This window comes from Chenopodium album, chromosome 15 (genome assembly GCF_948465745.1).
Source record: "Chenopodium album chromosome 15, dcCheAlbu1.1, whole genome shotgun sequence".
Classification (NCBI taxonomy): Eukaryota; Viridiplantae; Streptophyta; class Magnoliopsida; order Caryophyllales; family Amaranthaceae; genus Chenopodium; species Chenopodium album.
The window spans coordinates 51,069,060-51,095,411 of NC_137848.1; the positions used below are offsets into that span (position 1 = coordinate 51,069,060).

The window sequence follows — 26,352 nt, forward strand, 5'->3', positions numbered from 1 at the left end:
CAGTTGGTCACCAACATGTGAAAACTGAAAGATGCTCAAATTGGACGAGTCATTCCTGCTCAACCTAAAACTCAATCAACAAGCAAACAGCTACTTCCCATCAACACCACGAAACTATTACAACATACATCATAATCCAGAGCAAATCTAGATTTTCAATACATAATATACAATGATAAGGCAATTATATCGTGTTGCTTTCGGGAAATGTACTAATCAACTTCACACACCAAATCTAGACAGTAGACAGCCTACCATTAAGGGTCCAGTAGAATTCTGGAAGATCAAAGTTGTTGAGATGTCGAATATGGTAATAACATAGTAACGCATAATGTTATTGTTTCCTATTTCCTAATGCAACGGATACAATAAAAAAGACTCATGGCATGCCTTCGATGCCGAGACTTTAAGGGCAAAAATGTATTGGATGATAAACTCTTGACTTTGGCCTTACACTTCTGCAGAAGAGAGTTCATTACACAAACAAGTGGCTATGGCATTCTCATTAAGGTGGCCTGCCACTTTTGTGGACTTTGACCTGAGAATGCATCCCGCCACTCGAATTTTGTTTCAATTGTATATTTACATGTACAAAAACAACACCGTATATTCACTCAAGCAACCGTGGAGAATGCCATCTTTTGCATTGCTCCCACTTTACAAGTTTCCGCCAGCTTAGGATGTTTTCTTTCTTCAATTTTGGGTGATACAAACAAGTCCATTAGATGCCATGGAGTGGAACTCACCTAGACGAGAGGATAGCACATTCTACCAACAGTTATGCAGTAAAAGAGCTACTAACAGTGAGATTACCCAAGAAATAGCCGTAATATGATCTCCAGAAGCTGCAAATACACCAGGATCACCAAAATCAACCAGTTAATCGGACAGGAAAACTTCACATGTGAAATAGATGTAGACAATAACAAAAAATAGACTCCGCTTGTATGCAAAAGATATCAAATAGGTCTCTGTTGCCTGTTCATAGAAGATGAAACTAATGGGCAATGCCCAACTCTAAATTGGAGCACGCAACAAGTTATCACTAATCCCAATTGGGTGTCACAAAATTAGTAAACAGCTTAGGCTCTGCTCAGAGTGCTCACCTCAGCCTATATAAATAAGTTGTACTCTGTAGTAAAACAGTCAGGTTCAGCAAAAATAAGCTAAAAGTCAGTTGAAAAATAAGTATAAGCCAATTGTAAAACAAGCCAAGTTCGGTTGAGCAAAGTTTCAGCAAAAATAAGCTAAGTCAGAACAGAGCCCTGGAAAGTTCTTGAAGAATAACCCTAAAACAATGGAATTCCAGGTGACTTCTTTCCATGAAATTGATGATTTTTTTTTTATATATAAATTTAGACATCCTGCCTATATTGAAAAGTTCCACTGATAGTTAAAATTTGCATCAGGATCATAGTAAGCAGAACAGAAGCCAAATTACTTTTCAGTACTGAAGCATTATATCAAAATTTATCTTCACTGCACCATGAAGGTGAAATTGTAAAGATGAAGCAAAGAACAAAACTTCAAATTATATTACTTACATGGAGAAGGTGCGATTGATGGCATCTTGTCTGGAGGCCCTGGGTCCATTTCACTTGCTGATGGGGGATGAACACGAGCATATATAACATTTGGCAAAGGACTAGATGGTGAAATCTGATGCGCAACGGGAGTTGGTGGCTTAGCTTGTGGATGAGGTGTGGCAGCAACATAACTGCGAGGAGGCATTCTAGGTGCCCTAGGAGATTGTTGAGGGCTTTTTGGGAAATGCCTACTCCTGAATCTAAACCTGCAGCCTGGGGGGTCTGCTGGATAGCTTCTGAAAGGTGGATGGGCACCTGGAGGGCTTGCCTGATAGCTTCTAGCAGGTGCAGGGGCAAAAGATGGAAAAGCACGGCGATGTCTCACGGGTGAGGGACCACTTTTATGTGGTGGAGGAGCGCTCTTTACAGGTTGAGGAGCTTCCACAGGTGAATAGGAGGGCGCACTAGTAGGAGGTAAATAATCATGGTCATTATGATGGTGGTGGTGATAGTGATGGTGGTGGTGATGATGGTGGTGATGGTGAGGAAGAGGAGCAGGAGTAGGAGCAGGTGTTGGGCTAGGAGCATCACCGCTTAAAGAATGTTGAAGTACTGAAGAAAGGCTAACTTGTTTGACTTTACCAAAGACGGTGTTATTAAGACCAAGATTTCTAGCAGGAGAATCTCTTATGGTTTGAGCCAGCTGCTTCAGCCTCGGCTGAGAGGGAACTCCGACCTTCAGCACAACAGATGTCTGAACAGTAGCAGGAGGAGCCACAGTGGAACCTCTAGAATTTGTCAAGCGAATGTACAAGTTCTGCACCAAATAAAATATAATAGAATAAGTAGCCTCAAATTAAGCATATTCTTTTGCTGAAAGTAAAAATTGACACACTTACCTCATTATTAGTCAAATGTAACCCATATTTAAGTTGGTTCCTCAGCACCTCAAAATTTTCTTGTATTTGGAGAATAGAGTTGTTTAAAGTGAAGTTAAAAAGAATCTGAACTTTCTGCAGTGGATATGCGATTTGGGGAGGACTAATTGTAATTCCACCAGGAAATTTCAGCACCTCAAAGAAAGATGACTCTCCAGACAAAGATGGAATCAACACAAAGTCGAATTGTCGTGTCACCAAAGATACAAAACTTGCTCGAATTAAACTCAGTTGGGCTGAAGATATAGAATTTTTGAACACTGGATCAATCGCAAACACGATGTCTGTAGAATTTAATCCAGAACTTTCCTTTGATAAGATGGCCACCTAATCATCGGTCAATAAAACAAATATAAGTAAGACTGAAATATGACAAAACTAAGGATGCAGAAGAATGGGAACGGGTATAGATTATACTTTTGCATTAGCAGCTCCAAAATCCTCGTAGATCCCTCCTTCGAGCTCTTCAATATTGTCTTCCACAAATGAAACTGGCCTTTTTAATCTAAAACTTGCAACAATTGTATGACCTAGACAACAAATTTTTTTTTAGTAATTAGAATTATGTTATAGGAAATTCCATAAGATAAAACAAATTATAAAATCGAAGAGTTGAGTCAGAAGATTCATAACTAAATATAATTGCTCACACCTCATAATGATTTCTTTCAGGTGTGGCTTTCCATGAAACAAATAATCATTTGTGCACATAAGTAGAACAATAGTCGAGAACAAGTAAAGACAACTAATTATGCATATCATAATCATGCTATACGGCCTATACTAGCATCATATTTGCGAGGATATAACAACATTCACAAATAGTTATATCATTCTTAGCCTTATCACCTAATAAGTTCAAAAGTAAATAGCATAAAATTTGGCGGATATTTAATCCACACAACAGTAACTTGTATAGATATATTTTAACTGGAGATCATAATTCAGCATGAGCCAAAACTAAATTCAGGATGAGACCCTTGAACATGCATAATCAGCTATCCCAAAAAGGCCCAACTTTCACTTCAAGAAAAGATGCTCAACCATGCTTACCCCCTCCCAATGTCTAGTACCACTGCATTTTTATAGAGTAATTATCCCAGAAAGCCATGAAAAGGATCACTGGCTCTGACCTAGACCATAGGCTGAGACTAGAACTGACACTCTAGGCTGAGACTAAAACTGACACTCTTAAGCACTGTTACATTTCAATACGCCCCTAAATTGATAATAATGTAATGGATGCTTTTGACATTCCATAAAATAAATAAATAAACTATGGTGCAGAAATTGGAGGTACTGCATGTAAATATTGGTTGGACAATTTCACAATAAAGTTATGCATGTAGGAGGAGCTAAAAAGGATGCCAATACTAGTGCAAATACCTAGAAAAGCATAGATTTGAGAAGCAGGCTAAACTAGTTTGGTTGTAATAGAGAAAATACACCACTTTTGCTCACTTAGGTTATATACTACATTTTCTCCAAAGATCCAGCATCTTAATCCTAAAAGCTTAAAAAACATCAATGAAACCTTATATTCCTACTAAGCTTAGTATTGGCCAATTGCCTTTCTCTGAAGCAACCATTGCCCATCGAGTTATTGTTGATTTTGATAAATAAATCAGTACATTAACACGCTCTCAAGCAAAGAGTAAATACACTAATACTCCACCCTCCAACATATCATTCAAATATCATGACATCTTTGGGAATCCATTCTGGACTTCAGCAGATTAAGTAATTTCTCTAGCAGACCAGTAGAGCACCCCCCCCCCCCCCCAACAAAGATAAAATGCTCAGACTTCTGTGTTAGTTAATAGAGATCCTCTCACTATCTTACACGACATGCTTATGTATCAAAGAAATTGTACTCTACAGTACAACATGGACCAGCTCACCAAGCCAAGAATTGTAACTCTACATGGTAAGAAAACAACTAATAAAATCAGAGCTTAACATGCCCACTTTTCAAGCTATACAAGTTCTCATGCTCCTTTCTCTATTTGTATTCTGATAGAGATCTTGTGCCATGGAGTGCATAACATATGTAGCATAAGAAGAATCGGAAAAAAGAGCATGTCCACTAGGATGATACTGTGGCAGTGACTAGTCACCGGCTTAGCAAATCTCAAACACTCAAGTATAAGTGCTGAGACAGACTAAAGGGGCATTGTACAATGCACACTGTCATTCTTCATACTTCACTAGCTTCAGTCCACCAAAACCAGCCCAATGTGGCAATCCTTCTTTTGCAGTGGACAATTAGATATGCAGACCCCCTCCCATTGCAATCCTCGTACACAGATTACATATGTTCTTTCTATACAATTTCTTCACTAAATTCTTCGAGAATATATCCAAACAACACCAATTCCATATATCATGACTCGCGAGCAACAATTTGCAGCTAAATGAACATCCTCCACACTCACGCGGCACAACCAAAAAAACCCCAATTATCAGTCAATCAGTGTGATTGCTTGCGTCCAATCATCATGAGATATAAATATCCTCAATTATATCCAAAACAAGATTACAATAACCAATCCAGGTAAAATTAATTCATTAACCTACTCTAACATCAAAGCTACTACCAAGGAAACAAAAATCTCATGATCCAACCTAAAAGGCAACATAATTAATGCAAATTACACGGCCACCGACAATTTTAAGGAAAACACAAACTATCAAAATATGATCAAACAAAAGGGTCTCATTAATTAACACTAAAACCCAATAAACAGCATACCTCAATTACCCAAATTACAATCAATTCATCAAAAATCAAGTATAATCTACTACTAACTAACTTAATCTGTAATACTACTTAAATCAAAATCAACAAAAAATGCAAAAAAACCCAGAAATTATAAATCAAAAAATGAGCAAACACTAACCTCGATACCGTGGATCTAGATCTAAATCACTTCGATCTGCGAAATTTAAGAAGGGGGGCAACCAAAAAACAGCAGAAAGAAAAACTGAAATTCCAAGCAAAAGTGCTAAAAAACACCTGAGCTTAAAAACCCTACAAATTAAACTACACTCTCCTCTTTCTGCATTAGACCCAGAAATTCCTTCACCATTAACAGCAGCTGAGGAGAGAGAAAATTCATCATTTTCTTCAGACTTCCCCATTTGCAGAACAACAACAAAAATGTGGGTTTTTTCTTCTTCACTTCCATACCCAGTTGGGTGGTTTGAATTCTGAGCTCAAAAACCCCATTTCAATTTATCCTTTTTAGAGAGAGAATTTTGGATGAAATTCAATTCAAAGATTTGAGGAGAGAGAAAATTAAATAAATACAGAAGATGATGAGAGAATAGAAAGAGTAAGTTTTAGGGTTATGGTGGATGGATAGTTGTGCCAAGAAAAAATAAAATTAAAATTAAAATTGAGTAAACTTGCTGCAAAATTTTTTAGCTTTTTTGGATGTACTAATAATAAATAATCAACACAAAATTGGGAAGAAATTGGTTGGTTTATCGATCTGCTTTTAACTGTTTTGTGGGGGTTTTTTTTTCTTCAAAATTTTTAATTTTTTCAGAAAAATTGTTGAAGAAAGTACAGGGTCACAGTCATGAAGGGTAGTGGTGGTGATGAGGTGCTTAATTATTTAATTAATAACTTTAATTAAAAATCAAAGCACTAATTTAGGACACTTGATCATGTTAATTAGAGAGAGAAAATGATTAATTAAAAGAAAGGGATAATGGAAAAAGGAAGCTAAAGAGAAGTGAGTAGAGTAGAAAATGGGTAAGTGAGTGGAAGTGGCCTATAAGATTTGTAGTTTCCTAATTAAAATGGGCCACCCCTTAGTCTTAGTGGAGTCCTTTTTATTAATTTTTAGTTAATTTATTTGACTAATTTTGGGCAAATTTAAATTTGTACTCCATAACTTTTTTTTTTTTGTCAAGCAAGTTTTGAAGTTTGGCAAATGTCTAATCGGAAGACTTTTAGATTTATTGATCATACTTGCTTTCCGAGTTAAGTTAAAGTGAGAGATGACTGAATTTCGGGATATACAGTTACGTTTGTCGGTTTAATTAATGAGACGAGAGAATGACATCAAGATTGCTATGGTCATGGATATATCTTTTTATGAAAGATTTTATTTTAAGGGATGATTTGACTTGGTTTATTTTAAAATATGACAAGTTCTCAATGAAATCACAAACTTAATAAAAGACTTAAAATCTTATAATTTTTACCATTTGTAGGGTGAAAAGTTTGGAGTTAGCCAATTTTGGATGATAAATATGTACCTAGACAACCTAGTGTGTTGTTTATTGGGAAATTTATATGTATAGTGGGTCATCTTACGTGTTTGTAGGTTGCGCTTGTCAAATTTTAACAAAATACATAATTTGTGAAGACATGTGTCCAATATGGTATAATGGAGTTGCTTTTATCTCTCAGCCCACAATTTGTTCAATTTTCAACACGTTTTTGATGTACGAAGGATGACAAACGTGAAGCAACTAATTTTAAGCTCATGTGTGAAGCTCATGCAAAGCACGGGTTTTCATTAGTTTTTTAAAATTTGATCTGTTTATGTAATAAAAGGGAGTAAGGATGAGAAGTGGAAACTTTGAATACTAGTACAAGATGAGTTCGAAATTTGATGAAAATTGTTAAATTGAAATTAAGAGGTGAAACTAATGAGAAATAATTGTTTAGGAATCTTCAAAAAAAAAAAAAAAAAAAAAAAAAAAATAATTGTTTAGGAAATGTCAAAAGTTGATGAAGGATGGCGTTAATGGGAGGAGGGAAAATATATGGGGGAAATAGATTATGAGAAAAGAACACTTGATATTTTAAATAAACTATGATGGAGATAAAATGAGAGTGACATATAATAACAAACTTTTTTGGTATAAAATATTAATATAGAATTATAGACATATTGCCCACTCAACTTAATGCTTCATTTGTCAAGTCTAAATGGACTTAAATTTCAAGAGGAGGATGCAAAAGTCAGATAAAAGTGTACGCTTTAATTTGGTGCTTTTGAATGAGAGAACTATTATGAGTAATTGTTGTTAACTTGCTTGAAACTCCACCAATATCCACCACCTCACCACTAGGCACTAGCTACTCAATGCTCCTTCACTCTCCTCGCTCCCTCGGCAATGCATGACACTCTTATGGACACATCATCAAGCATCTTATAATCTCCATTTATTTGCCTCTTTAAGATAGTTGAGTTTTAGCCTTTTAAATTATTTTATCATTTTAGCCTTTTAAATTATTTTATCATATTGAGATTAGTAAAAAAATTATTCTTGTAGATAAAATAGACTTGTACACCAATTACAATAAATTTAATATAATCGATTGATATTAAAGACCAAAATATCTCAAACAATTGATAAATGAATGAAGGCATGTGAAAGCACAAACACTCCATTTCGAGCCGACTTTTTTTTTTTTAATGTAATAAAGCTATTCTTTTAATAATATTAACACAATTTAAGCATCTTTAAAAAAAAATTAAAAAATAAACATATGTAGTTATATCAAAGGCAACGGAACAAATGAAGTCTTGGCCTGGAGGTTAAGATTAAGGGGTTGTGTACTTTAAATTAGAGGGCTCAAATTTCCTCAGCATTGACATTTGAACTTGAATTGTATTGCCCTTGAAATTTATTCATACTGATAAAAATGCAATGGATGTACTTTTAAACCCTTTGAATACAAATTTTAATGAGTGAAAGCTCAATAGACATTTACTTAATACAGTAATACAAAATCAGGTTTAAGAGCATGTTCTAATTTGGAGCTTTTTGGATGGGAGGGCTATGATTAGCACTTGTTAACTTTTTCAACAAACTCAACCAATGTCCACCTTGTTCACTAAATGCTCTTTCACTCCCCCTCCTTTGTCGATGCTAGACACTTCAATTGACACACCATCAAGCACCTTCTATATTTCATTTACTTGTCTTATTAAGATATTTAAGTCATTGCCCCTTGAAAAATTCTTTTATTTGTAATACGGAAACTAGAATTGTATACCAATTATACAATTAAATTAATAAATATGAACGATAAAAGGTGCTAAACTATCTCAAACAAACTTACGAATGAAAATGTGTAAAACCAACAAAACTCTATACATCTTTTAATAATATTATTATTATACCCTAGGTATATATAGATTTATCAAAATGAGACCTTAAGAGACACATAGTCTAGGAGTTTATTTATTTATTTTTTAAACAAAACATAAACAAATACGAAGTATGTATTAATACATGGGATTGTAGTTAAGCACATCATGCAAATGCCCAAATGTGGGCAAGCCCTACATAAAACATTATTAGTCTCATATATGGATGATGTATTTTTAGCAAAAAGGGCTAAATTGGGTAGGAGATAGCAACATAATAAAGTCATGAAGACAAATTTTTATTATGCAACATGAAGGAGTATGTAAGCTTAAGCTTATTGGTCGACCAAATAGCTTTGAGCGCATAACTTGATACAATGTATGGTTTGAGGATCACTGTGATAACTTGACATCTATCTTTTCTTGTGTTCATCTACATACTTATGATCTGGATTTCGTGTTAGAATGCATTTTGTTGCACCAATTAGTGAGTACTTAAGCTCAAATGAATGTGTGTACGGGGAAAGAAATAGCTAGTTATTGCCTCAACACCTTGCAAGGTAACTTGTGACTTGTAAAAACTTAACAATGATGATTGATGGATAGTTTATTTTCAAATTTGTTTGGATAAAATTGAATATTTACTTGTAGAAAAATTTCTATATAAAAACCAAATTGCTTTGGCTGAAACTTTAACAATGGCTAAAATACGTCCCCACCAACATGCTAACAACATTTGAGAGAGGGAAAGGATTTACAAAACTAACTATACGTAGTCATATCAACAATTGGTCAAATGTTTTGATTAATACTATTGTGTCCCATATGTTTACAATGCCTATCAAAAAGCTTGTTGTGAACTTTAACACACACTTCGTCATATTTAACCTATGTTCCCTTGCCTAATACCTACAAAAACTCTCATTAATTTTCATTATATGAATTAATATCTATCTATATCTATCTATACTTTATTAGTATTTAAAAACTTTAACCAAGAAAGACACATGTTAACATCATATCACACTTTTCTATCTTCTTCTCTAACTAAAGTGTCACGTGTCTTTTTACATTATTAATTTTTTTATTACACTTTCTATAATTCTTTATTCCATTAAACTTATACTTTATCTTCCATGCACACTTCATCCCTTCATCTTCATCTCCCCTCTTGAATTCAACCTTTTCCTCTTCTCTCTTTAATTTTTGAGAAATTTGTGAAAACAGAACCTTTTAAGTGGTCGACTTTTTGTAAATGGACCTTTTAAGTGAAAAGTTGTGAAAAAAGACCTCTCAAGTTGCATTATATTTATAGGGGGTATTTGGGTGAGTTTTCTTGGTGGTCAATTCCGGAGCTCTGACGTTGACTTTCACGTGTTAGTCAGGTAAGTTACAAAAATAAAATAAAATATTTTTTTCCCCAAAATTTCAGAAAGAGAAAAGGGGGAAAATGAAAAGGGTAGTTGGAGAAAGGAGGGAAATTTGGGGGAATTTTTTATTTTTTTTTTAATTTTTAACTCACGTGATTAACATGTGAAAGTCAACGCTAGAGCTCTGACATTGACGACCAAGAAAACTCACCCAACTACCCCCTAAAAACATAATACAACTTAAAAGGTCCTTTTTCACAACTTTTCACTTAAAATGACCTTTTACAAAAAGTCAACCACTTAAAAAAGCCCTTTTTCACAAATTTCTCTTAATTTTACCCCCCATCTTCTTTCCGATTACACATTATACCCCATATGACTTATTGATATTTCCTAACTCATCTCTCAATGCAACTTTTTATGAATAACCCGTGCATTACATGGGTCAAAAGGCTAGTTACTATAATATATGCTTCTACTTGATATTTGGGCATCAAATTATGCTAGGCTCTTTCCTCGTATCTTGTCTAAGTTGTCTCCTGACTCTATAGCCTTGTATGTAGCCTAATCCACAAAAAAAAAAAAAAAAAAAAAAAAAATAATTTGATTTCTTTTGTACTCTTTTCCATTTTTTTTTTTTTTTTTTTGAGGGCATTCTTATTTTAATTTGTATGCTACTTAATATGGAGTAATTGCTTTACCAAATGACAATAATAATCGAGGTTTTGTTTCTTGAAATATTTCACCCAGTATAAATCGGTTATGCCCACCTTTTAACTTTTTTCACATAACTGCCACTAAAACAATTTTATAGAGCTTATTTGATACATTTAATAGGTAGGTTATCTAGAGTCCTTTTCACTTACATCATTTTCCGAAAAAGGTTCAGAAAACAAAGTTGAAGATAAGGAATGCAAAAAACAAAGAAAAAAAAAATTAAGAAAAATGACTAATTAGATCAGCTCTAATTCTCCAATTTACTACAACCCATATTCATTACTCATAAATCATATTAACTACCATATGGCCCAATTGTTCATTAATCACCTTTCTCAAATCGAGTCATTTATAGGTCCATTTAATTTTCAATTCTAACAACTTGACATATAGGTTGACTAATTAGAAAATTACTCACTTTATACCTGATTCAACACATATAAGAACAATGATTTACAAGCTATACTGTGTTTATTGGAAAATTTTGTGCACATTACAAAGTTGTTCACTTTTCATACCATAATTAATAAAAATTACATATCTTTACTCTGTAATCGAGCCATACACTTCTTTTATTTAATTTGTGTTTGACTGATTATTTGGTTTGCAAGGACTATGCCCACCATTGCTAACTTTGTCTATGACAAGGCTACTCCCTCCATTGTTAACTTTGACTTTTACAATATCTATACTAAAATATTAAAAGACGTTTCTAAAAGCGTCTATGTGCCACATATACCCCTTTTCATTGCGCCACGTCACCTACGCAACCTTTCATTATGCATTCCACACCACCACTCAATCAACCTTAATTATTGTGTCACGTCATCCAATCAACTAACATTACTCCATGTAAAAACATGAGGATCGGATAAGGAGATGTGAACATCTAATCTCTTATAAGAAAGGTGGTTATTTAACCATTTAAACCAATTATCAATCATGAAAATAAATGTATATAATTGCAAATCACAAGATCTAATTAAAATAATTTTTTAAAAAAGAAAAAAAACGACACCATAAATATCAAATACAAATAATTACAAGTTTTAATAAAAGTAGCAAACTGGTGCAACGCACGGTTTACACACTAGTTCACAGATTAATTTGATCATATTTTCTTATTAAAATATTACATAAGAAATGTGTAATATCAAAGTATGTTATCAGATTGATCTCAATGTACTACCTCCGTTTTATATTATGTGCAACAATTGAATATTTTTTATGAGATATAAAAAATTCAATTGTTACACAAAATGAGAAACGGAGTTAGGATATACATCACTGTGAGTAATCAATTACTCACGCGTTTCAAGTTTTAACTAATTTTACTACTCTCTTTGTTTCTTTTCTATGGTTACACTTTGACATTAGTTGATTGTTTCTAATGCACATACAAGTATTTGTTCACGTACCTCTATTCAATATAATACTTTGAGTAAAAATTATATTGTTAAAAAAGGTATTTTGAAAATTCATCTCAAGACGAATCCAAACAACTTCTAATTCATTCCCACATTGACATAATTATGTTCTTAATACTCCATATTAAATATAGAATTCACATAATTGCTAAATTTTAGACTACACATTTTTTTCAGTAGCATGCTTTGTGTGCGGCTGGCGCTTGTAAAAGAACAAAGTAACTTCTACAACACTGAATAATTAAAACCTATAATACTAACCAAGTCAATAACATAAACCCCTGTAACATTGACCCTATTTATTTCTCCTTATTTTTGCTGAACTGAAATTATATTTACTGAACTGAAATTAGTTTTGTTGAACTTAAATTATTTTTATATACCTTTATTGATCCTCTATTATATTTGTTTTTTGAGGTTATTGTTTTTTTTTTGTTTTTTTTTTTAACTTTTTTTTTTTTTACAGAAATTAGCTTATTTTTGTTGATTGAAATTATTTTTACCGAATTAAACTTATTTTTACTGAATTGAAATTATTTTTACTGAACAATATTTTTTTAAAGGTGAACTGAAACGCGCCTAATGAAGTATTCCCTCCATATTTTATTACTTGCTCTACTTTCCTTTTACGATCATATTTTATTATTTGCTTCATTTCCTTTTTTGAAAATCTTTTATAATACTATAGTTCCATATCGCCTTTTCTTCCGACTATTATACTTTATTTTTCCACTAACTCCACCTATTTCCTATTTATTTAACCTAATGTTCCGTAATAGATAGCCATGCGATATGACCACGTATAAAAGTTTGTGTTTCATACGGAGTAAAAATAATCTTAAAAAAATAAATAAAATAAATCCACCGTTTTTAGTACTCGTATAAATCATTTCCATCTGCTCACATACACACTCTCTCCTGCCTGCTCACAACTTCTGCTTCATTTTTCTTGAGCAAAGAAAAAAAGAAAAAAAAAAAAACACTCCAAAACTCTCAAATTTCTCTGCAAATTTTCCCCAATTTTTCGATTTCCCTCAAATTTCTAGGGTTTTTGCCCTAATTCTCTCTCGGTGATACAATGGCTGGAAGAGCTGTAATATCAGACGATGAAGGTAAAACCCTTGAAATTGCTTAGCAATTTGCTCTTCGTGTTTTCAATACTCGCCATATTTACTCCCACTCGAAACCCTAATTTTGGGATTGTTCTAATTCTTGAATTGGTGAAATCGATTTTTGTTTCGCAGAAGAGCTCGAGGTTCAGGATGATGAGAGAGAACAGGAGGAAGAAGGTGAAGAACTCGATGATGGCGAAGGTGGCGGCGGTGTAGAAGATGACGAAGATGAAGATGACGGTTTGTTTCTTTCTATTTTTTGATTTTTTTTTTGTGTGCCGAATGATCTTCAAGTTCGTCGTTTTTGCATCTGATTACGCCTTAATTTGCAATTTCTGGCTTTTTTTTTTTTGGGTATGGAACTAGGGTTTCCATTTTCTGGGGGTTTCTTTCTGTTAGTAAGGTTATTAGAGATTGGTGTCATTTTTTAGAGCTTTTCGCTGGAATTTGGAACAAAAATTTGTTAATTTTTATAGTTTCTGCCCTTTTTTGATTTGATTGAAAGGTAAAGGCACTGATGAACATTTTTTGATGTCATGCAAAGAACTGAAACAACAATGGGTTTTCTTTAAATAATTGGAATTCAGTAATTTTTATCATTTGAGTGTCATATTTGGTTGCAAAATGAAATTTTAAAGTGTAAATGGTGATCTGTTTCTGTAATGGTTATGATTGGATTGGATGCTTGTTGCTACACATGAATGTAGATGTAAATGAGCTAATTTTTCTTACAGAAGAAGGACAAGATGAGTTTGAGGACGATGGTTTTATTGTTGAGGGTGATGATGAAGAAGAGGAACCTGAAGAAGATGAAGAGGAGAGACATAAAAAGAAGAGGAAAAAGAAGAGGTAGGTCATCTTCCCCAAAAGAAAAAAAAACATTTAAAGGAAAAATGTAATTTTTCTTTGACATTGTTTTGATTTATTGTAGGGAGTCCTTTGAACTTGATGACGACGACTATGAGCTTCTCTTGGACAACAATGTTAAAGTTGCTCGTAAAGCTGTGAGTGTTATTTGCTGTTAATGGCTTATGGTTCTATAGCTGGTAGATTAATGCATTTGATTTTGGGTTGGTTTCCCTGTTTAAAATTCTGGCATTTGCTTGCTTTTTACAGGATAGCAAAAAGTTTAAGAGGTTGAAGAAGGCTCGGCGTGATACTGATGCTGGGCATTCTGGACTTTCCGATGAGGATGATTTCTATGGATCTGGGAGAGGTGGAAGGATGGCCGAGGACCATGTCAAGCACACTTTATTTGGCGATGATGATGGTGAATAAGCTTTATCCTTTACAGGTTCTACATGCATTTTGATTTATTAATATAATTTTTTTTCTCATTTTGTGTTTTTGTGTTGTCACAGGAGGGTCGGCTGAGGATATTCCAGAAGAGGATGATCAGCTAGAAGCAGATGATGTAGACTTAGCTGATGAGGATGACATGGCTGATTTTATTGTGTCTGAAGATGATATGGATGCTGATGGGGTGCCTGTTAGGTACGGAATATGGATATAATGTCTTCCTTTAGGTTCTGTTCAACACTCATAATATTCCCTTGATGGTTTTTCTATTGGCTTATACTGAATGTAGACGGGTTAATAAGAACAAAAAAAAGAAGCATAGGCAAGCTGGAGGAGTTCCGTCATCCTCGCTTCAGGAAGCCCAAGATATTTTTGGTGACGTTGAAGAACTTCTGGATATGCGTCGAAAAACACTTGAAAGAGATAGATATGATGAAAGTGGTGAATGGAATGAGAGAAGGCTGGAGCATGAATTTGAACCTATCATTCTTGCTGAACGGTATATGACTGACAAGGATGATCGTATCCGGGAGATTGACATACCAGAAAGAATGCAGGTAATTTACTGTACCCAAATACTCATTTTCTTAACAATAATTTGCTGCATCTCTAGTCAAATTTACCAGAAATATGGTCTCGTTTGATTTTATTGTTGACTACTGGTAAAAAAGGGTAAACGTAATGTTAATTTTGACTTTTTTGCTGACAGATATCTGAGGAGAGCACTGGTCCACCTTCCACTGATGCTGAGTCCATTGTAGAAGAGGCCAAGTGGATAAAAAAGCATCTAGGGTCTGGTCAATTTCCTAGCCTTGTGAACATATCATTTGGAGAAGAAACGGAGTATCATATTCAAAATTTTTTGAACTTCACACATATTCAGAAACTAGATGTGAGTTTTGGCTTTCTCTGCCTGCTGCTGTCAGATCTTGTCTTATTTTGGCTCATCAGTTTTCTTCTGTCATTTCCAGCTCCCTTATATTGCTATGTACCGGAAAGAGGACATTGTCAGTTTGTTGAAAGATCCAGAGACGGGTGAAGATGTTAATCATGATAAGCCAGCTTTAAAATGGCACAAGGTAATGATACTTGAAAATTATAGTCATACTTGAAATTTTATTAGCTAGTAGATTCTTGAAGTTAGAGTTTACAGAGTGGTCTCAATCATTTATATGGAGTTATATAAAACTCTACCGATACCACAGAACATGTAGGATCTCTGAGTAAGATTCGAATTTTTTTTTTAAAAATTTATCTGTGGCAAGTGAGGCTGTTGATTTTTTAAGAAGCTGGAATGAAGTCTTTCAGCACGATAATCGTAGAATCAGTATTCAGTACTGCAGACATGTGAGGAGGTTAAATTGTTAAAAAACTCCCACTTTTTAAAAAAATTTAGGTCAGCAGTCAATTAACCTTTTTATAAAGTAACATACTTGAATTATATAAATTTATGAGGTCTCAAGTTTTTTTTATGGTGACTTCATGGTTTAGACTGCATGTTTAATTGCTTACCTGCTAGGTTTAGTTTTGAGATTAGATATGATGTGTCTATGCAGGTGCTTTGGGCTGTCCAGGACTTGGATAGAAAATGGTTGCTTCTTCAAAAGCGAAAGAGTGCTCTCCTGGGATACTATAATAAAAGGTTTGAGGAAGAATCACGTAGAATATACGATGAGACCAGATTACGTTTGAACCAACAACTTTTTGAATCAATTATTGGGGCGCTGAGAGTTGCAGAATCCGAAAGGGAAGTTGATGATGTTGATTCAAAATTTAACTTGCATTTTCCTCCTGGTGAGGCTGGGGTGGATGAAGGGCAATATAGAAGGCCCAAGCGGAAGTCACTTTATAGTATATGCAACAAAGCTGGTTTATGGGAGGTTGCTAGCAAATTTGGCCATAGTTCTGAGCAGTTTGGTGCACAGATCTCTTTGGATGTAAGGAAGAATTTTTTTTTACTCATTTGACTTTTCAGTGTGTGTTTTTCTAATTTAACCTGCTTTCTTGAACTTGCTGTAGGGAGTGGATGAACCAGAGGATCCGAAGGAGACACCGGAGGAAGTTGCATCTAATTTTACCTGTGCAATGTTTAATTCACCTCAAGAAGTGCTTAAAGGTGCTAGGCACATGGTATGTGTATGAGCCTTTTGGATTATATTATGCCTGGATTATAGTTGTACCTTGTTTTTAAATGCATCGTGGCTATATGCAGGCTGCAATTGAGATAAGTTGTGAGCCTTCTGTGAAAAAGCATTTTCGTAGTAATTATTTCGACAATGCGGTGGTTTCAACAACTCCTACACCTGATGGGAATGTTGTCATAGATGCTTTCCATCAGTTTGCAGGCATTAAGTGGTTACGCAACAAGCCATTGAACAAATTTGAAGATGCGCAGTGGCTTCTTATCCAGAAGGCTGAAGAGGAAAAACTCCTTCAGGTCACAATCAAATGGCCAGAGGAAAAGCTTAAGAAACTGATTGCTGATTTGGAGCTTCTGTATACTAGTTTGGCTGTGAGCAAGCTAGCACAGCTTTGGAATGAGCAGAGAAGACTGATCTTACAAGATGCTATACATAATTTCATCTTACCAGCCTTAGAGAAGGAAGCTAGATTGTTGTTGACTAGCAGGGCTAAGAGTTGGTTGCTTATGGATTATGGAAAATGTCTTTGGGATAAAGTTTCTGTGGCTCCATACCAGCGTAAGGAAAGTGATATTAGCTCAGATGAGGAGGCAGCGCCGAGGGTTATGGCTTGCTGTTGGGGTATTGGAAATTCACCTACCACTTTCGTTATGTTGGATTCACTTGGAGAGATTGTTGATGTTCTAAAGGCCGGGTCAATCAGCTTGAGGTCACAAAATGTTAATGACCAGCAGCGTAAAAAGCACGACCAGCAGAGTCTTTTAAGATTCATGACTGAACATCAACCTCAGGTTGTAGTCCTGGGGGCTGTGAGTTTGTCTTGTACCCGGCTAAAGGATGATATTTATGAGGTATTTGTTCTGATTTACTGATCATTTTTTGTCTGAGCTGTAGTCCCTAGATATGAATCTTGCAGTTGCTTTAGTTAGTTAAATTGTTTCCACTTTGTGTTATTTTGGTGCAATATTGATCCCACCTTGTAGTTGTTCTCTGATTGTAAATTGGGTTGGTACTATGGGGTTGCTGGAGCTTGAAGCTTTGTGAATTGATAGTCTTCAATTCTTCATGCATCTGTTATACTGTTTCCACTTCGTTTTTATTTGTGATTTTAGTAATTTGCATATGGACTAGGGTAAAGAAGATCATCAATGTAGTAAATGAAGGATAGACTAGGAAATTGTATCCGGAGTTTATTTTGGAACTAAAAAAGAGAGAGAATTGAGAATACTCTCTTCGTCTTCAAATAAAATTATCATTTCACGCAAAAATCTTGTCCCTAAATTGAAGTTCCATTTCACCTTTATCTATTGTTTATTCACTTTTAATCAGCCAAACCCCACTATTTTAGTTTTTAGTTTTTTTTTATTTATTTATTTATTTTTTATTTATTTATTTATTTTTTTAATTCTCTTTTATTGAACCAAACTCCACTATCTTCTTTTTTAATTCACGTTTATTGGATGAAACCCCACTATCTTCTTTTTCTATTCACTTTTATTGAATCAGAACCCCACCCTCGTGTTTATTTATTTACCACCCTAAACATGTGTGCAGAAGGCAAATTAGACTTTTATTTGGGTACGGAAGGATTTTTTGCTAGAATTTGTTTAAAATAGAGGGAGAGTATATTATGTTCTACGTACTTTTGTTTTATTCTTGGAGGAGGAACAATGTTAATGCTGGTATACAGATACATTATAACCTCTCATTTTACTACCTCAATTATTTTAATTTACTCACTGTTCTTCTTGACACTTATTCCACACACACCCCTCATCTGTCTTTTGTGATTAGCAAGGAAATATATAGATATAGTCATGTGAGATCTTGTTAGATTTGTTTTTGATATATAATAATGGTCAAAGTTCAAATGTGAGTCAAACATTCAGAGGGAGTATTGTGAATGTTAGTTGGTCACTCTGTCAACCACCTTGGCTTCCTCCCATATGAACAGATAAGTTCAAATCGTTAATCATTGCAACTGATATTTGTATGAAAATCCCTAATTTATATTCCAGAGATTGCAATGTATCATTTGCAGGTCAAATTTAAGATTTCAGAAGTTGTAAGCTAATAGCAGTTTCACTAAATTACTATCAATCATGGTGGGCCTTCCCATATAATCCTAACAGTATATTTTTCCAGAATAAACTAAATTACAAGGGATGTTTCCCCTAATGATCCTGTGTGTACAGAGGCATGTTAATAGGCAAATTTTTTCCTTACCCTCTCTCCTTCCGAACCTGCTCAGCTACCCTCTCTGCCCTGCAGGTCCTGACAGACCACTCTAATCACCACCCCTCATTACTCATTGTCATTATTTTCCAATTCTAGAGTGCTAGAGTTGAGCTATCCCTTCCCCCCCTTCCTTTACTAAATCACCATTGTAATCCAGCTATTCATTGAACATAATTATCAAATTTGACCTTTGCATTCACTTACTAATTCACCATTGTAATTCAGCTATGCATTGAACATAATCACCAAATTCAATCTCTGCATCCACTTCCTTACCACCATCGTAATCCAGCTATTCATTGAACATCATCATCAAATTCAACCATTGAATCCACTTTATATTCCATCATTTCATCTATTTCATATTCTTAAATGTTCCCTCTATTACATTTAATCAAGGTTTAAACTTCCATAATTTCTCAGATTTCCATTGAAATTGTGTCAAAATTAAGTCCTTGTCTGTTGGAAGCCCACCAATGAGGGATTGTGAATGTCTACAAATAATTTTTTTATTAGCTTTGCATGCTCTGAACGAAAACTGGAGAAGGGAAGTTACGAGGGATTAGCTATGAATTTCCTCTCCAATTTTCAAGGAGTAAGAAACCCTATTGGTAGTAAATCAATTTTATGGTGATGTCTTAATGAAAAATTGGAAACCCTTGCTGTCATACAAATAATATTCCGCTGTACTGATGTTGATACATACCAATGCTAATCTGGGCTAGGAATACAGGCTCAAAATGGCTGTTCTTTTTTGGCCACCTTTACTAACCGGAAGTTAGGGAAGAGAGTTTTGGATGATAATTGGTCTAAAATAGGATATGAAAATGTAGATTTGGAGGAAATTTTATACTTCTATCAAATGCAGATACATCTAAAATAAGAAGTGAGGATTTTGAGGCTAATGTATGATGGGGTGAATCAAGCGGGTTATGATGGCTGGAGCTCTGATTGCTTGCTCCTGATGCATGTCATCGTGGCTCTCTCTTCTGTTTGTGTGGTTGGTGGTGCATGATCTCTCTCCTCCTTTTGCTTTTGACTCCTTTTTTGCACTTGACTACAAAGCTATGACTTGTATGTGACAGTCATACGTGCTTTAAATTTGAGCTTTGTGTTGAGCCTAACATAATACTCTATAAAGCGGTAACTCTTATTTTGTGGTCGGGAATAGAAGCTGGGCATTGCAGCTGATTTATGCCCCACATGTTCATAAATGAAAACATAAAAACAAAATACTGTTGCTATCAAAATAATCAATCAATTAAAGCCTTAATCCCATACACTTATATATTTTTGTAAGTCATTTACCCACATTTGTGTCCATAATCAGGATGGTGTTCTCATCTCAAAATTTGAGAAATTGCATATTAAATAATGCTCCAATTCTCACTCATATCCTCCTCTCGAGAATAGACCATTTTTCTTTTGTTACCCTTGTTAGGAAAAAATTAATGAAATTGAGCAACTACACTTGCAAACAAAGACTAAAGTTTTTGTGAATTCTTTTGCATGATTTTTCTCTTGTTATAGCAGAAGTAGTTTCTTTGGTTCAAATTGCCGTTGTCAATAAAATGTGGATTGTTTTTAGGCTTTCTATTGTTTGGAGGAAGTTGTACTGTCTTCATATATTATTCTATATTCCTTTCAGATTGTGTTCAAGATGGTTGAAGAAAATCCTAGAGATGTGGGTCATGAAATGGATGGGCTGAGTGTTTTCTATGGGGATGAATCTTTGCCTCGTCTATATGAAAACTCTCGCATATCATCTGATCAGATCCCTGGACATCCAGGTAAATTAGACCAGGTTTCTGCTACCTTATTCTAATTCTTGTTATTCTTAATTAGTTTGATGTTTATATGGTTGCTTATTTTCAGGCATTGTGAGACGTGGTGTTGCGCTCGGACGGTACCTTCAAAATCCATTAGCCATGGTTGCTAATCTTTGTGGGCCAGGCAGGGAAATTTTGTCTTGGAAAATCAGCGCTTTAGAGAGCTTTCTTAATGATGATGAGAAGTATGGAATGGTGGAACAGGTTATGGTTGATGTCACTAATCAGGTGGGGCTTGATCTCAATTTGGCTGCAAATCATGATTGGTTAATTGCTCCGTTGCAGTTTATTTCTGGTCTTGGTCCCAGGAAAGCAGCATCCTTGCAAAGATCACTTGGCAGAGCTGGGGCAATAGTTACAAGGAAAGATTTGTTGACTGCACATGGACTTGGCAAAAAAGTATTTATCAGTGCTTCTGGTTTTCTGCGTATTAGGCGTAGTGGTTTAGCTGTTAGCACCAGCCAGTTTGTAGACGTCCTGGATGATACAAGAATACATCCAGAGTCCTATGCTCTAGCACAGGAAATGGCAAAAGATATTTATAGAGAAATTGTTGGGGATGATAATTTGGATGATGATGATATTGAGATGGCAATTGAAAATCTAAGAGATAGGCCAAGTGCATTAAAATCTTTTAATGTTGAAGCTTATGCAAAGGATACAGACCGTTTATCTAAGGTAGAGACCTTGCATGCTATAAAACTGGAGTTAATTCAAGGCTTTCAAGATTGGCGTAAACCGTATGAAGAACCTAGTCAAGATGAAGAGTTTAATATGATCTCTGGGGAGACCGATTCTACCTTGGGTGAAGGACGAATTGTTCAAGCTACTGTTCGCAGGGTTCAACCTCAAAGAGCAATGTGTGTCTTGGATTCTGGATTATCTGGTATGCTTACAAGGGAAGATTTTTCAGATGATTGGAGGGATTGTGATTTGACTGAGAAGTTGCATGAAGGTGAAATTCTCACATGTAAGATCAAATCTATCCTGAAAAATAGATACCAGGTGGTCCTGACTTGTAAAGATAATGACATGAGGAATACCGGGCCTCAGAATGTTGAGAGCTTGGACCCTTACTATCATGAAGACCGTAGCAGTTTACCGACTGAGAAAGACAAGGCTCGCAGGGATAAGGAACTTGCGAAGAAGCATTTCAAGTCGAGGATGATTGTTCATCCTCGATTTCAGAATATAACAGCTGATGATGCAATGGAGGTATGTGTTCAGATGCTTGCTGTCTATTTTTTCCTAAGAATCTATTGGACGTTGGAGTTTATTTAATTTCTTTTTAAGTAGTGGGCAATTTTCAACGTTCTCTAAGCCTTTAAAGGCTTCTGAAGCTTAATATTTTTAGTGTTATTTAGGCCTTTAAAGGCTTCTGAAGCTTAATATTTTCAATGTTATCTAAGCCTTTAAAGGCTTCTGAAGCTTAATATTACGCACTAAATATTTTCCCAAGGCAGGCCCCTATAAAAGACTTTTTTGAAGTTGATGTCTGCATCTTATTGTTTCTTATGTTTTGCATCATCTGGTTGTGGAGTTTATTCTATTCCCTATTCTTTATTCCTTTTGCTCATCCACCTTCCCTTATTTGTGTTGTATAGCTTTTAGCAGACAAGGATCCTGGTGAAAGTGTCATTCGTCCAAGTTCTCGTGGTCCATCTTATTTGACCTTGACCTTAAAGGTTTATGATGGTGTTTTTGCCCACAAGGATATAATTGAAGGCGGAAAGGACCACAAAGGTATATCAAGCTTGCTTCGTATTGGGAAAACACTTAAAATTGGAGAGGACACTTTTGAGGACCTGGATGAGGTAAGTATTCCATTCACTTTTCATTCATTTATTTTCTATGCATTATGATTCTGTGCATATCATTCATGCACTTGCTTTTAGTTGACATATGGTAGATAGCTAGAGTTTCTGCCAATTTTCACTGGTATTAATTTACAGAAATATTATTGATAGCTTAATGTGGTTCTGAATCCAGACTATTAATTGATTTTTTTTTTTTAAAAAAAAAAATTATTCTGGTATAGGTTATAATGCCCAATATCCATATATGTCTATTCTCGGGGCTACACTTATTCACACAATAGGCTTTCTGGTGCTTTAATCAGCTTACATTGTTGGTGATCCTGTGGTTCTGGAATTGTAACTTACCCAAATTGGCTTTTACAATTCTCAAAGGCCTCAAACTATTGTATAAAAAAGTATTAGGCTTACTAAGGTGATAGGGGTCATGTTTGTAGCGCCTTGAGTGTGCCTTAATCAAATGAGGTACACCTAATAAATATAAAAAAAAAAAACTTTAAAACAGAAGGATGTGTTTCTCTTTGAAAGCACCTCACCTAGGATTAAAGCACTTGACCTCACCTAATATCAAGCGTGACCATTTCCTGTTTGCTTTCTGTATTGCAGGTCATGGACCGTTATGTCGATCCACTGGTTACTCATCTGAAAGCGATGCTGAACTATCGAAAGTTCCGGAAGGGGACAAAAGCAGAAGTTGACGAGCTCCTTCGAATTGAAAAATCAGAGTTCCCATCAAGAATTGTTTATAGTTTTGGCATTTCACATGAGCACCCTGGCACATTTATCCTCACATACATTCGCAGTTCAAATCCCCATCACGAGTATATTGGTCTATATCCAAAAGGGTTCAAATTCCGCAAAAGGATGTTTGATAATATCGACAGACTCGTAGCTTATTTCCAGAGGCACATTGATGATCCCATTCATGAGTCTCCATCGATTCGATCAGTTGCTGCTATGGTGCCAATGCGCAGTCCAGCAAATGGTGGTTCTTCTGGAGGTGGTGGATGGGGTGGTTCAGGTAGCAATGATGGTGGGTGGCGGGGTTCTTCTGACAGAGAACATTCTAGGACAGGTAACTATGATCGACTCACTTTGACTTTGTCTTTGACTTGGGTCCTGTCTCTCTTCTCTTGTCTGGGTTAAGGATAGCAAAAGGCCTGTATATATCTCAAGCGTCTAGTGTTATTCACATATTAGTTTGTGTTCTTCCACAATTCTTTCGACCCAAATGGATATGTATATTTTGAACAGTCTTGGCTCTATGAATTGTCTATAAAGTTCATGCCATTAAGTAATGACATATTTTTGTCTGTTTAAGCTGTACAACATCTAGGAGGGAGCCCCGGTTGATCAGCCTTCAAAAACAGGGGAAAACCGCTACTTCAAGTAGCAGTTCACCACCCTAAACTGCTATTTCAAGTAGCGGTTTCCCCCTATTTTAGAAGGCTGATACACAAAGTTTGTATATCAGCCTTATAAACATCTAGGAGGGAGCCCCGGTTGATCAGCCTTCAAAAACAGGGGAAAACCGCTACTTCAAGTAGCAGTTTCACCACCCTAAACTGCTATTTCAAGTAGCGGTTTTCCCCTATTTTAGAAGGCTGATACACAAAGTTTGTATATCAGCCTTATAAACATGAATTTTCCCTGATCTCCCTTTTTCCTAATGACCCATATCAATGAACGTTGGGGATCTGCTCTTTGATAATAGAGAGCAATAAAGTAGAGAGGGAATAGTGGGTGGTTACGGGGCCCAATGTTGGAGAAAAAATAGGAAGGGAAAGATTACTAAAAAGAGTGCATTGATTGACTTCTTTTTTTTTTGACAAATTTGGGATATTTAGAAAATGAATATGTATAGCTTAATCTGGGATCATGTCATAGATGTTCATATAGGAAGGCTAATTGGCTAGTCTTGTTAGCCAATCATTTTTTATCTCACATGTTTCAAGGTTTGTTTTTTAAATTAGTTTTTAAATTACTATTCCTTACTCTGCTTTTGTACTAGACTTCATACAATGTTCTGCAGTATTCTTGCTGGTTAGCTTCATTGTCTGAGGCCTACATCCTTGCTTTGATGATTATTGAAGCATGAAACTATGAACTTGAGATTTTGGAAGTTTAGATTGATCTGTTGTATTTGCTTCATGTTGAGAGTGAATGTCTCACCTCATGCTTGATACTTAAAACATTTTACTTTGTAGGACGGAATGATAGAAATGGAGGCCGTGATGGGCATCCCAGCGGAGCTCCAAGGCCATATGAAGGAGGGGGCCGTGGACGTGGACGAGGGCGTGGTGGTCGAGGCTCATATCATGGCAACAGAGATGGTGGCGGAAGAGATGGTGGCAGCAGAGATGGCGGTGATTCCAGCTATGGCAAGTGGAGTTCAGACAACAAGGACAGTGGGCATGGTTCCAAGTGGGGTTCTGACAATAAAGAAGGGAACAATGGTAGTTGGGGAAGCTTTCCTGGTGCTAAAGTCCAAAATGCTCCGGGTGAGGAAGCATTTCCTGGTGGCTGGGGTTCAAGTGGCGGTGCTGGTAGTAGCGGTGGGGGTTGGGGTGACAATGGAGGTGGAGGTGGTGGTGGTGGAAGTAGTGGCTGGGGCGGAACTGGTGGCGATGCTGGTAACGACTCTGGATGGGGTTCAGGTTCCAAGAGCAACTCTAAGGGGCGGTCTGATGGCGGAGCAGGTGGTTGGTAGGTAATTAGTGGCTGTCTCAGTGGCGAAATATTTTAACATTTTGATGAAAACTGTACTGACTAGGACTCCTTTGTAGTGTTTTGGTATAACTACGATCCTTTTCCAGGTAAATGTAAACATTTAGTGCAAGTAAATCTATGTAGTCTCTATAATACAGTCTGAATCTCCTCTCATGCTCCGGTCCTTCTGATCACTGGGGATTTGTGATGTATTTTGTATATAAATTAGGTGGTGAGGGATACATGAGAGTTGGATCTGAAGAAATTTCTAGTTTTGACTCCATATGTTTGGTTTCTGTCGTATATTGGGTTGGATTATTAACAAATTGCCATCTGATGAAACTAGTCTTACATATATGGGCTGTTAGGGGTTGCTACGTATTTTGTTTGCTCCAACTTTGAGGATGTTGAATAATTGCAGGAGGAGGTTAGCAATTTAGTAGTTTCATTTTCTTCTTTTAGCTAATCATGTAAGATTGCTATCCAAGGAGCACTGCTAGTCTTACTCTGATAAGGTGCAGTTTATGCTTTAAGGTGTCTCCTACATTCTATTTATTTTCCCTAATGCTTCCAATTATCAGTTCTACTACGTTTTTGCAGTCTTGAAGACCGCCCATCCTATATGTGTGTCAATACTTCAATGTTGTTCAATCTTCAATCTCTCGTTAATGTTTTGTATTCTTTAATAGAGTTTTTTCCTCTGTTTTTCTTGACTAGTCCTAACTAGCCAAAGTCTGCATCTTGGTCACTTGGAGGCTCTTAGTCATGTAGATTCATGAAAACCGACAACTGATAATTGCTCGACTTTAGTTGAAACTTTGTACAAAAAAATTCACAACTGAATACTGCATTCTTTGACATATATAATGGGAAAATTATATGTTCTGAGAAAATCAAAATTTTCTGTGTCCATAAATCAGAAATATAAATTATTCCAATCCGAACGTACTAAAAATTTTCATTAGTACATTCTGGAACACTTTTGCAGAGTAAAAATTTGCAGCTGAAGTGCAAATTAGAGGTCCTCTTAGCACACCATTTGTGAATTCAAGTTGAGTGAAATGCACTGAACATGATTAGATGACCAAGTTTTTTACATTAAATGCTCACACATCA

The 26,352-nt window shown here is 35.6% G+C and overlaps 2 protein-coding genes across 2 annotated transcripts; one reads left to right on the forward strand and one right to left on the reverse strand.

The window, feature by feature from the left end:
- Positions 1–274: 274 nt before the first annotated feature.
- Positions 275–6,023, reverse strand: LOC145583313 (uncharacterized). Its single transcript, XM_081640540.1, has 5 exons — positions 5,365–6,023; positions 2,882–2,994; positions 2,426–2,791; positions 1,545–2,343; positions 275–845 (listed from the first exon to the last, which is right to left on the reverse strand). The coding sequence occupies exons 1-5, from the start codon at positions 5,603–5,605 to the stop codon at positions 769–771; spliced, it is 1,596 nt and encodes a 531-aa protein (XP_081496666.1). The 5' UTR covers positions 5,606–6,023; the 3' UTR covers positions 275–768.
- A 6,965-nt stretch (positions 6,024–12,988) lies between these two features.
- Positions 12,989–25,521, forward strand: LOC145583314 (transcription elongation factor SPT6-like). Its single transcript, XM_081640541.1, has 17 exons — positions 12,989–13,206; positions 13,339–13,446; positions 13,941–14,055; positions 14,138–14,210; positions 14,323–14,476; positions 14,568–14,700; positions 14,795–15,062; positions 15,215–15,397; positions 15,477–15,584; positions 16,062–16,442; positions 16,525–16,635; positions 16,718–17,497; positions 20,533–20,674; positions 20,760–21,928; positions 22,318–22,527; positions 23,134–23,602; positions 24,735–25,521. The coding sequence occupies exons 1-17, from the start codon at positions 13,173–13,175 to the stop codon at positions 25,235–25,237; spliced, it is 4,941 nt and encodes a 1,646-aa protein (XP_081496667.1). The 5' UTR covers positions 12,989–13,172; the 3' UTR covers positions 25,238–25,521.
- The last annotated feature ends 831 nt before the right edge of the window (positions 25,522–26,352 follow it).

Bases quoted from the DNA above. Each gene is read 5' to 3' on its own strand.
- LOC145583314 (XM_081640541.1), top strand. From the start codon at position 13,173: ATGGCTGGAAGAGCTGTAATATCAGACGATGAAG. The intron at 14,211-14,322 runs GTGAGTGTTATT...TGCTTTTTACAG, and splicing joins TTAAAGTTGCTCGTAAAGCT to GATAGCAAAAAGTTTAAGAG. The intron at 15,585-16,061 runs GTAATGATACTT...GTGTCTATGCAG, and splicing joins CAGCTTTAAAATGGCACAAG to GTGCTTTGGGCTGTCCAGGA.
- LOC145583313 (XM_081640540.1), bottom strand. From the start codon at position 5,605: ATGGGGAAGTCTGAAGAAAATGATGAATTTTCTCTCTCCTCAGCTGCT. The intron at 2,792-2,881 runs GTATAATCTATA...ACCGATGATTAG, and splicing joins TTGGAGCTGCTAATGCAAAA to GTGGCCATCTTATCAAAGGA. The intron at 2,344-2,425 runs GTAAGTGTGTCA...TATTTGGTGCAG, and splicing joins TACATTTGACTAATAATGAG to AACTTGTACATTCGCTTGAC.